General features: G+C 39.9%; 1 protein-coding gene across 2 annotated transcripts in view; it reads right to left on the bottom strand.

Moving 5' to 3' along the window:
- The window catches only part of LOC106871905 (DNA topoisomerase 3-beta-1), a 37392-nt gene extending 26188 nt beyond the window's left edge, over nucleotides 1-11204 (bottom strand). Inside the window, exon 1 of one of the 2 annotated variants that reach the window (XM_014918660.3) lies at nucleotides 10842-11204. In XM_014918660.3, coding sequence (XP_014774146.1) covers nucleotides 10842-11075 — 234 coding nt within the window. In that variant the 5' untranslated portion in view covers nucleotides 11076-11204. Of the gene's footprint in view, nucleotides 1-8546; nucleotides 9656-10841 lie in introns of those variants that run through there. The other variant, XM_052965560.2, reaches the window with a different exon arrangement.
- Nucleotides 11205-12788: the final 1584 nt, after the last annotated feature.

The following is a 12788-nucleotide window of genomic DNA, read 5'->3' as shown; positions in this document are numbered from 1 at the left end:
GGATCCAACAACTGGTAAGCAGGATCTTATACCTTACATAGTCACCAAGATCTCTGATCTTAATTTGCTGGGTCGGAATGCTATCCAGACTCTGGGAATTTCCGTAGACACTGCTCTAGGTTTGAAAAGCACAGACAGCCAAGCTAAGAGAGAAGGTGCAGAAGGGATGTATCCAAAGACCTCAAGCGAGCCCTATGTTTCCCTGCAGCAAGATTGTAACAACATGTGTGATGAATTTCCAGATCTTTTCAAGCAAGAATTGGGATGTCTCAAGAACTTTGAACTGGAAGTGAAGTTCAAATCGGACGCAACACCAGTCTTTCACAAGGCACGTCCGGTCCCATTTGCTCTTCGTGATGACCTGGCCAAAGGTTACGAAGAAGGCATCGCCAAGGGAATCTGGAAGCCAGTCCAATTCAATGAATACGGAACGCCAGTGGTACCGATTCGTAAAGCACACGCTTCAAGCAACCTGAAGCCCAAACTACGGATTTGTGGTGACTACTCTGTGGGAATTAATGACCAACTTGCTGATCACCGTCATCCAATGCCACTCCCTGCTGAACTGATGCAGAAACTCGGAGGTGGATTCAGATATACAAAGATAGACCTTGCTGATGCCTATAATCAGATCAAACTGGCTCCAGAAAGTCAACGCAGACTCGTACTCAGCACTCACCGTGGAGTACTCCTGCAACAACGACTCCCTTTCGGAATCAAGTCAGCACCTGGTTACTTTCAGGAGATCATGGAAAACCTGACCCATGATCTACCTGGAGTGGCCGTCTTCCAGGATGACATGCTCGTCAGTGGGAAAGATGCAAACAGTCACTTAAACAACCTAAAGTGTCTGCTCACACGTCTAAGCGACAATGGACTCAGATGTCGCCGTGAAAAGTGCCAGTTTGCACTACCCAGTGTAGAATACCTTGGACACATTTTGTCGGCTGAAGGGATCACTAAGGGATCCAAAGTCGAAGCAGTCTTAAAGATGCCATCTCCAACGAACGACTCAGGCTTGAAATCTTTCCTAGGTTCAGTTCAGTTTTATGGAAAGTTTATCCCAAACCTAGCCAGTATAGCAGAGCCACTCTATTGCCTTACAAAAAAGTCAACTATTTGGAAGTGGGGAGATGAGGAACAGTCAGCTTTTGATCACTTGAAAAATGTACTTTCATCAAGTCAAGTTCTGATACACTTCGATCCAAACAAAACTTTGGGACTGGCTTGTGACGCATCAAACGTTGGTATTGGAGCAGTCCTGTTTCACCGCTATCCTGATGGAAGCGAGCGCCCAATATCCAATATGTCCAAGACTCTCACTTCTGCACAGCGTAACTACAGTCAAATTCAAAAGGAAGCCCTAGCTATCATATTTGGCTTGCAGAAGTTTTACCAATATTTGTACGGTCGTAAATTCGTACTCGTGACTGACCACAAGCCACTGACATCACTATTCAGTCCGAGGAAAGGGACGCCACTTCTCGCTGCTAACAGACTAGCACGATGGGCCCTGTGGCTGAACCAGTTTAACTACACCATTGAATATCGGAAATCAGCAGATCATGGCAATGCTGATGCCCTCAGTCGCTTGCCATTCGGTGATGACAACGACTTTGACAGAAAGGAAAATGGTGAAGACATAGACATGGTGTGTGCCATCAAAGCTCTTAGTATTCAAGTCCAACCTGTGGATGCTAACGTCCTCCGTCAAGAGTCAGGGAAAGATCCAGTGATATCTACAGTGATGCGCTACGTCCGTGAGGGCTGGCCACCAAAGAACATGGAGATCAATGACGAAGTCAACAAGTTCCGTAAGTTATCAAACTCACTTAGTATCTGTCATGGATGCCTTATACATGGATCTAGAGTTGTGATTCCACATAGCTTGCAGCCAAAGATCCTCAATCTTCTGCATCTTGGACATTTTGGCATGGAACGCATGAAACAACTAGCAAGAACTGCTGTTTATTGGCCTGGTATCGATGCTGCTATAGAGATAGCCAGTCGACGATGTGATTCATGTAACGAACATCAAAGGCAGCCATCTAAGCCTCCAGTTCACCCATGGATGTTACCAGAAAAGCTGTGGAGCCGCTTACATCTGGACCATGCAATAAATTTTATGGGTAGAGATTGGCTGGTGATCACAGATGCTTATTCCAAGTACCCATGCATTCATCCCACTTCCTCCACGTCCTCCAAAGCCACTTTGAATCTGCTTGAGGAAGACTTTGCGCACTTCGGATTTCCTCACACACTGGTCACCGATAACGCACCAACTTTTACGTCTGAGGAGTTCCAGAGCTGGTGCAAAGAACGTGGGATCACACACCTGACAGGTGCACCTTACCACCCAGCTACCAACGGAGCAGCGGAACGTTTGGTGCAGACCTTCAAACAAGCTCTGAGGAAGTCTTCTCTTCCGCCAACACGAGCACTTCAAGAATTCTTGATGCAGTACCGGAGAACACCGACATCCTGTGGATTCTCTCCAAGTGAACTTTTGAATCACCGGCAGATACGAACAAGGATTGATTCTCTGCTGCCATCGCCAGTACACATTGCTCAAGGCAAACAGTCTAAGGAAGCACATAAGTCTCAGGTGACTCCAAGCTCGGCTGATGTCGCTAAAGTTACCAGGCAGTACAAGGCCGGAGATCCTGTGTATGCACTATACTATGGACCTCGCCGAGACAAAGATCCCCGATGGGTACCAGCAATCATTAAGAAGTCATTGGGTACTCGCTGCTTTAACGTGAAGGTCATACCTCATGGCCCGATGTGGAGACGACACTGGGAACAGCTGCGACCGCGGTACACAACTGAGGAAGACAATGAACCTGGTGATGCAGAAAACACTGTATTTGAATTTGCAACAGATCACCCGATGGAGATCTCGGAAACTGTGCCACTAACACAAAGACAAACCAGACCCAAGACCATGTTACCCGTTCCAGAGTATGGACCAGACAACCCAAGACGGTCCAAGAGAACCCGTAAAACCCAAGAGAGACTTTGCTGTTGATACTTCTTGTGTAGCATCAATTTCAGTGGGGAGGTGTTATATGGACTGTTAGATATGTAATTCGTCTGACGTTCCGTGTGTTATGTGGTTCGTCTAAGTTCATTGTTTCATTGTTGTTGTCTTGTGGGACTGTCGTAGTAAAATGTCATTGATATATATATGGCGGACATGACTTTTGTTTATTCATAACGAACATTGGGTGAGTGCGTTCTTTGTATGTAATTGAACAATAAATGTAATAATTAAATTGTATAACTCGTTATGTTATCTCTACGAGTCACCCGAGGGAAACATAACAGATCTTATATGGCTAAAATTCATTTCTTTGATTGCCAAGAGTTTTATTATAACAAAATCTTTTCCTACAGCCATCATACTTACTTTTGATGGAAATAAAATGTTATTTGTTTAGCATCATTAGTCATCATCATCATCATTTAAAGTTCGCTTTTCCATGCTTGCCATGGTCAGATGGAATTTGCTGAGGCAGATTTTCTGCAATCAGAAGACCTTCCTCTCACCAACCCTCAACTGTTTCTAAACAAGGTAATATTTTCCCATAGCTAGATGTTTCTCATGCAACACTGGAAATGGACAACCTTGCTTTTATGATAAAGATGCTCATTTAAAGCTATTGCATATCTTGACAAAGATGCATACAAACACACACATGCACATATAAGCTTCTTCCAGTTTGTCTACCAAATTCACTAAGGTTTTGGTCAGCTTGGAACTATAGTAGAAGGCATTTACCCAAGTTGTTGTGCAGTGAAACTGAACTCAAGACCACATGGTTGGGAAACAAGATTGTTAACCTCACAGCCACACCTACACCTATTAGTGCCTAAAATATTTTTACACTCATAGTGGTAAAGCATTGTAGCCAAACTTCTGTTTTATTCAGGTCACTGAGTGCAAGTTGATCATCCTGATTTTATATCTGCCAGCAGGGGTTGGACAGTTCAACAGGATCCAACAAGCCAGAAAACTGCATTGAACTTTAATGTCTGCTTTGGAATGGTCTCTACAGCTAGATACGCATTCCCTTTCTAACACTAACCACTTTACAGAATGTACTGAGCACTTTTTTCATGGCACTAACACAAGTGAGGTCACCAAGTAACTAACAAGACAAAAAGAGTCTCTTCCATATGTATGAATGTAAAACGTATGCAACACCATAATAAAAATAGCAATATCACATATAAATATCTAAGTTAGTCGATCCTCTTAACACTAGTCAGTAGAACAAAGACCTATATTCAAATGTCTCAAGCAGTATTTTGTAATTAGGGTAATATGGAAGAATCTGATCCAGCATACTTTTAATTACAACTGTTTGCTGCACTTACTAACCCTTTCTTTCAATTAGTATCAAAAGAGTTACCCTGTAATAAAGGGATTGGCATGTCCTGAAGTATTCCGGAATGCTATGATTAAATTGTGTGTGCCCATGTGCTTTATGAATCCAATGAAGTAGCAATAAATTAGGGTGAACTATCTATCTGGAAAACACTTCAAACTCCTCTTGGGACCAGTTGGGAATCAAGCTAACTTGCCTATTATCACAATTTTTTTATAATTTCAAATATCTACTCTATATCCACTTATCAATAATTGATGTATTTTTCATACCAAAATTAAAAGCATTACTATGAATTTATAATTATATTATGAATTGACTCTGCTTTCCTTCAATTACTATCTCATGTACCGTGTGTGTGTGTGTGTGTATGTGTGTGCTTGCACCCACATGCTTAATGACCAACTGGACAAATGACCAGCAATTACCAAGAATTCAGTTCCATGAATTTAGGTGTTTCGCAATGTCTTTATAAGCCTATTTTAGCCCTTAAAGAATTCTGACAATGATGGCATGGATACTGGGGTGTAGGTGGCTTTTAGAGTCTTTGTTGCAAATCAGCTTCTTTTGTTTGATCTCATGTTTCCGATTACTTTCAAAGAATTTGTATCTAATGTAGAACTTTTTCATCCAGAGCACACAATTACCTCAACAGTCAAGGAGGAAGTAGTAATATTAAAGATTTTGGATGCTTGTTTTGGCTGATCTTTGTATTACTGTCTTGGAACTCTGACTGGATGTGTTCCCTCTTACAATTCTCTACACATAAGTATTTTCATTTTTGAGTGTGATTAACCCATCAAACCTGTGATGTAACACCCCAGCCTAATGGTTTTTAATCTGATTCTGTTAAGAATATCATTATCTTTTACATGGTCTTGCCAACAAATGCCCAAGATGGTTTATAGCTTTATCTGATGGAAGCATTCCAACTTCTCTATATTTTTTTTGTAAAAACATCCAAGTTTCACATGCAAGAGAGTTGTGGGAACAGTTGTGCATGTGTTGATTTTATCACAACAGAAGAGTATTTTGCAGTTTCCCAAAACCAGCATGCATAGGAGAAATGCAATTTCAAATTCTAACAGATACAGTGGTGATACTTCTCAGTTGACAGAAATAATTAAATTGTCCAACCAGGCACTGTTTCTATTCAAGGTAGTTACTGTTTCAACATCATCATTTAACATCCATTGTCCATGCTGGTATGGGTTGGACAGTTTGACAAGGACTGGCAAGCTGGAAGGCTGTACCAGACTCCAGTCTGATTTGGCATGGTTTCTACAGCTGGATGTCCTTCTTAACAACAAGCACTCTGAGAGTGTAATGGATGCCATTTGCATGACACCGGTGTCTGTCACGACTGTGATTTTACTCGGCTTGATGGGTCTTTTCAAGCATAGCATAATGCCAAAGGTCTTGGTCATAGTCTCCGTGAGACCCAACACACAAAAGATACTGTTTACGTGCCACCAGCATGGATGCCAATTATGTATCACCATCATCTGCTACGACTATAACTTCACTTGGCAAGTCTTCTCAAGTACAGCATATTGTCAAAGGTCTGTCACTAGTAATTGCCTCTGTGAGGCCCAAAGTTCGAAGATCATGCTTCACCACCTTGTCCCATGTGTTCCTGGGTCTACCTCTAACACAGGCTCCCTCCACAGCTAGAGATCAGCACTTCTTTACACTACTGTCCTCATCTATATGCATCACATGACCATATCGGCACAATCGTCTCTTGAGCACCACATCTGGTGCCTCTCATACCTAACTTTTCTCTCAAGATGCTTACACTCTGTCAAACATGCACACTGACATTGCACATACTGGCTTCATTTCTCCCAAGCCTATGCATGTCCTCAGCTGTCACAGCCCATGTTGCACTGCCATGTAGTATAGCTGCTTGCATACAGGTATCATACAATCTGCCTTTCACTCTGAGTGAGAGGCCCTTTGTTGTCAGCAGAGGGAGGAGCTCTCTGTACTTTGTCCAGCCTATTCTTATTTTTACAGATACGATCTCGGAACATCCACCTCCACTACTAACTTGGTCACCTATATAACGGAAGCTATCCACTACCTCTAGCTTACACCACTGGCAGTTGATGGAGTTTATTTTCTGTACATTTTTAGTGTTCATTGTACCTGTGCATCTTCCACACAGAAAAGCTATTTTCCCTGTTAATCTTCCTCTGATATTGCTGCACCTCTCATGTATCCAAAGCTTACACTGGGTGCATCTTATGGAGTTTCTACCTATGCCTTTTCTACAGATCGAGCAGGGTTGTCTACCTGAAGGGATTTGTGATTTGTCTACCTTCCTACTTACTAAGACTTTGGTTTTTCCTAGGTTAACTATAAGGCCCTTCGATTCTAGACCTTGCTTCCATGCCGGGAACTTTTCTAGTTCAGGTAGTGATTCAGCTATAAGAGCAAGGTCATCAGTATAGAGCAGTTCCCAGGGGCAGCCTGTGTTAAATTCCTTTGTCATTGCCTGGAGGCCTATGATGAATAAGTGGGGGCTGAGGACTGATCCTTGGTGAACCCCTACTTGTACCCTGAATTCTTTGCTGTACTAGTTGCCAACCCTCACCTTACTGATAGTGTCCCTATATAGGGGTTGTACAGCTCTCACCAACCACTCATCTATCCCTAGTTTCTATATTGGCCACCAGATAAGGGACTGGGGGACCCTGCCAAAGGCTTTCTCCAAGTCAACAAAAGCCAAGTACAGAGGTTTATTTTTGGCTAGGTATTTCTCCTGCAGCTGCCTTACCAGAAATATAGTATCAGTGGTGCTTCAGTCTGGCACAAAACCAAACTGCATCTCATCTAGACTGACTCTCTCCCTAATTACTTGGGCTATGACTCTCTCTGTAATGTTCATCACCTGATCCAACGATCTGATACCTCTGTAATTATTTCTATCTAAGGCATCACCTTTACCTTTGTAGCAGTTGACTCTATTTCTTTTTTTTTGGGGGGGGGGGTATTAACGTCAAGACCAAAAAGCATCCATGAGTATTTAAATCCTGAGTATGTTTGTAATGCAAGATGATACAGAACAGTTTTGGAATGTTTGCAAAGAAGAACACTGACAACTGAGGATACAGAATCATTATGAAGTGATAAAGCATCAGAACTGATAAAAAATGTTATTGGTATTTATCTTCTGCCTAAACAGCACAGCATTAATCCATCCTCAGAACAGTGACGATATGTTAAGTCTAAACATCACACCCTTTTATGAGGTACCATGTACAGTTAACACTGGCAAGTCAGTACGTAAGTTTCTTAATGATTTTAATGTAAAAGATACGGTTTACCATGTTGACAATGCTTGGAAGTCTGTAGGAAAATGGATGGCATAAATTGTGGTCAGAACTGATGTTTGAGTGCACCAGATGAAGACAATGGAAATGCTTTTGAAGGATTTTGAAATTCAAAGGAAAAACAGATTACATATGAACAGTTTTCGGCAAGACTTCCTTTTGTACCCACCCCCCAAAAACACCCCTTCAAAAAGTCTTTTTTTATTTATATACACAGACACCCGTTTAAGCTACAGAGAATACGCAAAAAAACTGGCAAAAATCCGTATTTTGCCCCCCCCCCCCCCAAATTTCTTCATTTTAAACTTTTTTCAGAATTTTTGTTTTCTCTCGAAATTTGCGGAAAAATACGGAGATTATGATTCTGAAAAAAATTTCCAAAAATTTTTGTAGTTAGGGTTAGGGGGGGGGGGCAAATGCTGATTTTTGGCAATTTTCCGGAATCTCCGTATCCGAAAACGGGTTTTTTTGGCAAAAAAAAGAAAAGAAAAAAAAATTGGGAGAAAATGGGCGGAGGAAGTCTTTCCCAGCTTTCTTATGCTTTGCAAAGTATCTTGCATTCAAAGATAGGAGAATATCATGGAGAATGGATGAGTGTAAATGAAGATGCAACAACCGTTCATTAGTGCACTGACCCAGAAATTGTAGATTGTTATAAGCCCACAGCAACAAGCCAGTGGAAAAGACAGCAACGAAACAAATATTGCAAAAGGGCCTCTATTGATAAATTCAGTTGACAGGATAACTTCTAACAGGTCTAGAATAACGAAGTAGTAATCATTTGACAATATAACGGTCTCAATCAATATCTGCTTACCAGATGTGCTGTCACCTTCATTATTAGTTCCTGATATCTTAGTCACCTTTCAAAGAAAGAACCTCGGTAGCCCTTCATATCAAAAAGATGCTAATCCTGGCAGCCTTCACTCCGAAACAATGCAGATGTGCTTAGTTACTTTTCGCTTCAGAAATGGCAGTGATGAAATTGTTTGTTAGTCATTAGAATTGCACTTACTTGCCATTTAATGTTTCTTTAATAATCAATCTGCACTGATTTACGAGGAATATTTTAAAAGTAGGAGGAAGTCAGCCGTTGAGTTAATATTTCAAGTGTATTCTAACTACTTTTTAATTGAGTAAAACCACTAATCCAACACTCTTCAGGTCCCAATAATGCCGGATTAGCGATGGTCGTTCCGTCTCTCTCTATCTATCTATACACACACAGTTGGCCCGAAGTCAGCCTTGAACAAGCTAACCGGTCATCAAAAGCATTCAAACCATGACCATATATTTTTTCAAAGATCACCTGAAAGTGTAATCCAGAATAGACTTATGTTCTTTATCTTCTTGATGCTGTTTGGTTAGCGAAAGATTTGTTTGCCCATTTTTTTCCTCTTTTTCATTTTCTCTTTTTTTTTTATCTTGACTTCAGAATCATTAGAACGTTAGACAAAAATACCTTGCAATATTTGTCCTAGCTCTTTACCTTCTGAGTTCACAACTCATCGCCAATTTTGCCTTTCATTGCACCGAAATCGATAAAATATTAGTCAAGCATTTGTCAATTTAATCGTCTCCTGTTAAGGCTTTGTGCCTATGGCGATCTGATAGAAGGCGGCCAGCTAACAGAATCGTTAGAGCGTTGGAATAAATGCCTTGCAGTATTTGTTGACCCAGTTCTTTACGTTCTGAGTTCAAATCACGCAGAGGTCAACTCTGCCTTTCATCTCTCCAGGGTCGATAAATAAAGTACCAGGGTCGATAGTATCGACTAATTTGTTGGCCATGTGCTTAAATTAGAAACTAAGGAAAAGAGGTGAGAAGGGTGGAGAAGCTGGAATGATACCAGAAGACTGGCAAAAAACAGAGCTGGTTGGAGAGATCGGGTTGCGGCCTTATGTGCCTGATTGCACGAAGAGAACTAACTAGTGGAAAAAGGAAGGCGGCGAGCTGGCAAAATGCTTAGCGGCATTTCGTCTGTTTTTACGTTTTGAGTTCAAATTCCGCCGATGTCAACTTTGCTTTTCATCCTTTGATGATGGTGGTAGATGGACGATGAAATAAGTATCGGTGGAGATGGAGTATATGTAATCTGGGTATACCCCCACTTTTAAATTTTGTTTACCATGGAGAATCCGATTCTGGAAAAAAAAATTTCAAAAATCTCAATTTTAAAATTTCGATCCCCCCCCCCCGGTTTTTATATAGATCCACAGGGTAAACCTAACCCTAACACTAGTTTTGTGAGATTTGGCTGTTATTTCTAGCATGTAAATAGCCTGCTTGGTGGGGGGGGGGGGGAATTGAAATTTTTCAAAATTTTTTTTTTCAGAATCGGAATCTCCATAGCCTAAAACGTGGGATTCCGTAAAAAAAAAAAGTTAATAAATAAGGGGGGGAAAGGTTCAGATTACATATAGTCCATCTCTACCTAAGTATCAGTTAAACACTAGGTCGATATAATCCACCAGACCCCCTCCTCATAAATTTCAGGCTTTGTGTCTATAGTAGAAATAATTATTAGCCGCAAAAGACAGTCTCCAATAACTGTGTAGTGTAATTAAAATAATTGTTAAACGATAACTGACCCTCAATTCGCAAATCGATTTGTTAAAACATGTCAGATTTAGAGGGTGGGAAGAACCTACCTACCCATACACACACTTTCCAAAAAGCATTATATGAATAAGGTGGATACCGCCAGAAATGGAAATCCGATTGCGGTCTTGTTTCAGCTGCACTATAACCTAGAGGTTCGACAGATATAACCAATATTTCTCTCTCTTTATTGGTCTTAACAACGGAGGTGTGTGTGTGGATGGAGTGGGGTCATGATCATGTTCAAAGAAAGCTGTTATAGTAGTCTGGGATTAAAAAAAAGAGCATGAGGTTGGCGTGATAAATGTAGACGTTTGGAAAGTATGCGATTAGTGTATGCAAAATTTGGAACAAGTATCAAGTTGAACTGGTAATATAAAGCTAAGATTGCTCAAGCAGTAAGCAGTGTAGTAAGCCAGACGGATTGTGACTAAAGCCAAAGTAGTATTAGTAATAGTAAAAAAAAATTACTACTACAAGTCTAAAATAGTAGCTTAAGTAAGTAACTTACCGGATCGACTTTATCCCAATTGTTGTACTTGCCAGTAAAATCCAGGGTCATGACATGACCACACACTGATGTAAATTTGAAGTAAGCCGGTTCGCCTTGAAATTTACCTCGATATTCATGCACTGAACAGGCTCCATTATAACCTTTTCGAGATGTCATGCTGTTGTTGGATAAGATTTTGGCTAACGAAGCAGCCAAAGATGGCTTTTCAGCCACCATAAATACAGTCTTCATTTTTCAATTATAAAATATTCCTAAATACCATATGCATAAACAGAACAACATTCATTTTACTCCTGGAACACCGATAGTTTGTACTCTTGAAATATGAAATATTCATTGAGGAACTTTCCGTATATATACGGTTGACTTCGGATAATTTCGTAACTAATGTCGAATGATTTTCGTTGTCATACGTAAACATCCGTTGTCATTCGTTAACTTCCGGTCATTGATATGTCGACTACTTAATTGTATTTATCATCTTGTAAATACATTTTCTTAATGGACATTAAAAATATTCTTGTGTTTTCGTAGAAATTAAAACAACGGCTTTTCAGCACTCAGACACTCTTCTAGTTCTATTCCAATTATTTGAATTAGTAAAGGAACTTACATAGCCACGCAGTCTGCTAAATGCACTAGTCAACAGCTGTATCTACATTTTCTCTGGTCTTAAATTTGGTGATCTTTGATTATAACGTGCCACTTACACTTTATCAAACTATAGTTGCTGGTAGGATTTGAATTGGAGACCTCAAGGAATTTATTTATTTGTGGCGACGAGCTAGCTTGCTTATCATGGGGGAATCTTCAGATATAATTAAAAATTATTTTGTGTTGTTGTTGTAACCCATTTTTGTGTTGTTTACTTTTGTATATTGAATTTGTTTTGTTTTATCGTTTATTTTATGTTGTTTTTGTTAAGATAGCAGAGGTGGGGCTTCGATTTCTAGCAGAACGAGAGACCGCATAGATGCGCCTTTCGTTAAGAATTGAAATTATTCAATTAACGTTTTTATGAGTTTAAAAGCGAGAATAATTCGTTCATTCCTGTTTTATTTTCTTAAAAAAAAAAAAAAAAGATAGCTTAATCCCTCAAAATAGAGCTTTCTTAGCAGTTGTGCAAAAGAATGATACAAACAATAATATTGCTTTAGGGATTAAAAGTTGAAACAAACGAAGACAATATTATCATAGCAATAATTCAGACAAGACACATTTTCTCCAATTCCAGAACACTGCCATTTACAGCAAATAGAAGTAGTTTTATATTTTGGGACAGCAAAAACAAAAACAGGATATTATTCACAAATAGCAATAAAATCTTTCAAAAAAATTCTAGGTTGTCACCATGCTTATGTGCATCATTGTTCTATCTCCACTGATTCAGTCGAATATTTTGGGAGGGTCATTCTACTAACAAAAACTCACGCACTGGTAATTTGCTCATTTCATTATGGTTAACTAACGCCTCTAGAGACGATGCCATGATAAAATGCACCCAATACAGTCTTTAAAACTGGTTGATGTTAGGGAGAGTGTCTTGTCATAGAAACTGTGCTTAAATAAAATATATGAGCAATACATGGTCCTATGATCCATCAAACAAGGCAGAAACTATGAATAAGAACTGACTTGGATAGGGATGTATCAATCTAAACCAGCACAGAAAGTGGCTGTAAAGTTAAAACTGAACAACATGAAAATGAACAAGAACTCTTAACACAAAAATTAACAAGACACAGAAGTATGGTGCAGGCTTCTGCTTGACCAGCTCCTATCAAACTGTCCAAAACATGCCAGCATAGTAGGAGGACATTAAATGATGATGAGATGATGAACTATGCAAAAAATAATTTTTACGTACTCACAAAAATATCCTCAATGACTAATAAGTTGATCGAAGCACAGATTCAGACAAAGATTTTCAGCTGCTATCACTAT

This window comes from Octopus bimaculoides, chromosome 2, assembly GCF_046866305.1.
Source record: "Octopus bimaculoides isolate indiv1 chromosome 2, ASM4686630v1, whole genome shotgun sequence".
Lineage (NCBI taxonomy): Eukaryota > Metazoa > Mollusca > Cephalopoda > Octopoda > Octopodidae > Octopus > Octopus bimaculoides.
The sequence above is the reverse complement of the archived record's forward strand: the minus strand, read 5'-3'. Positions and strand labels throughout refer to the sequence as shown.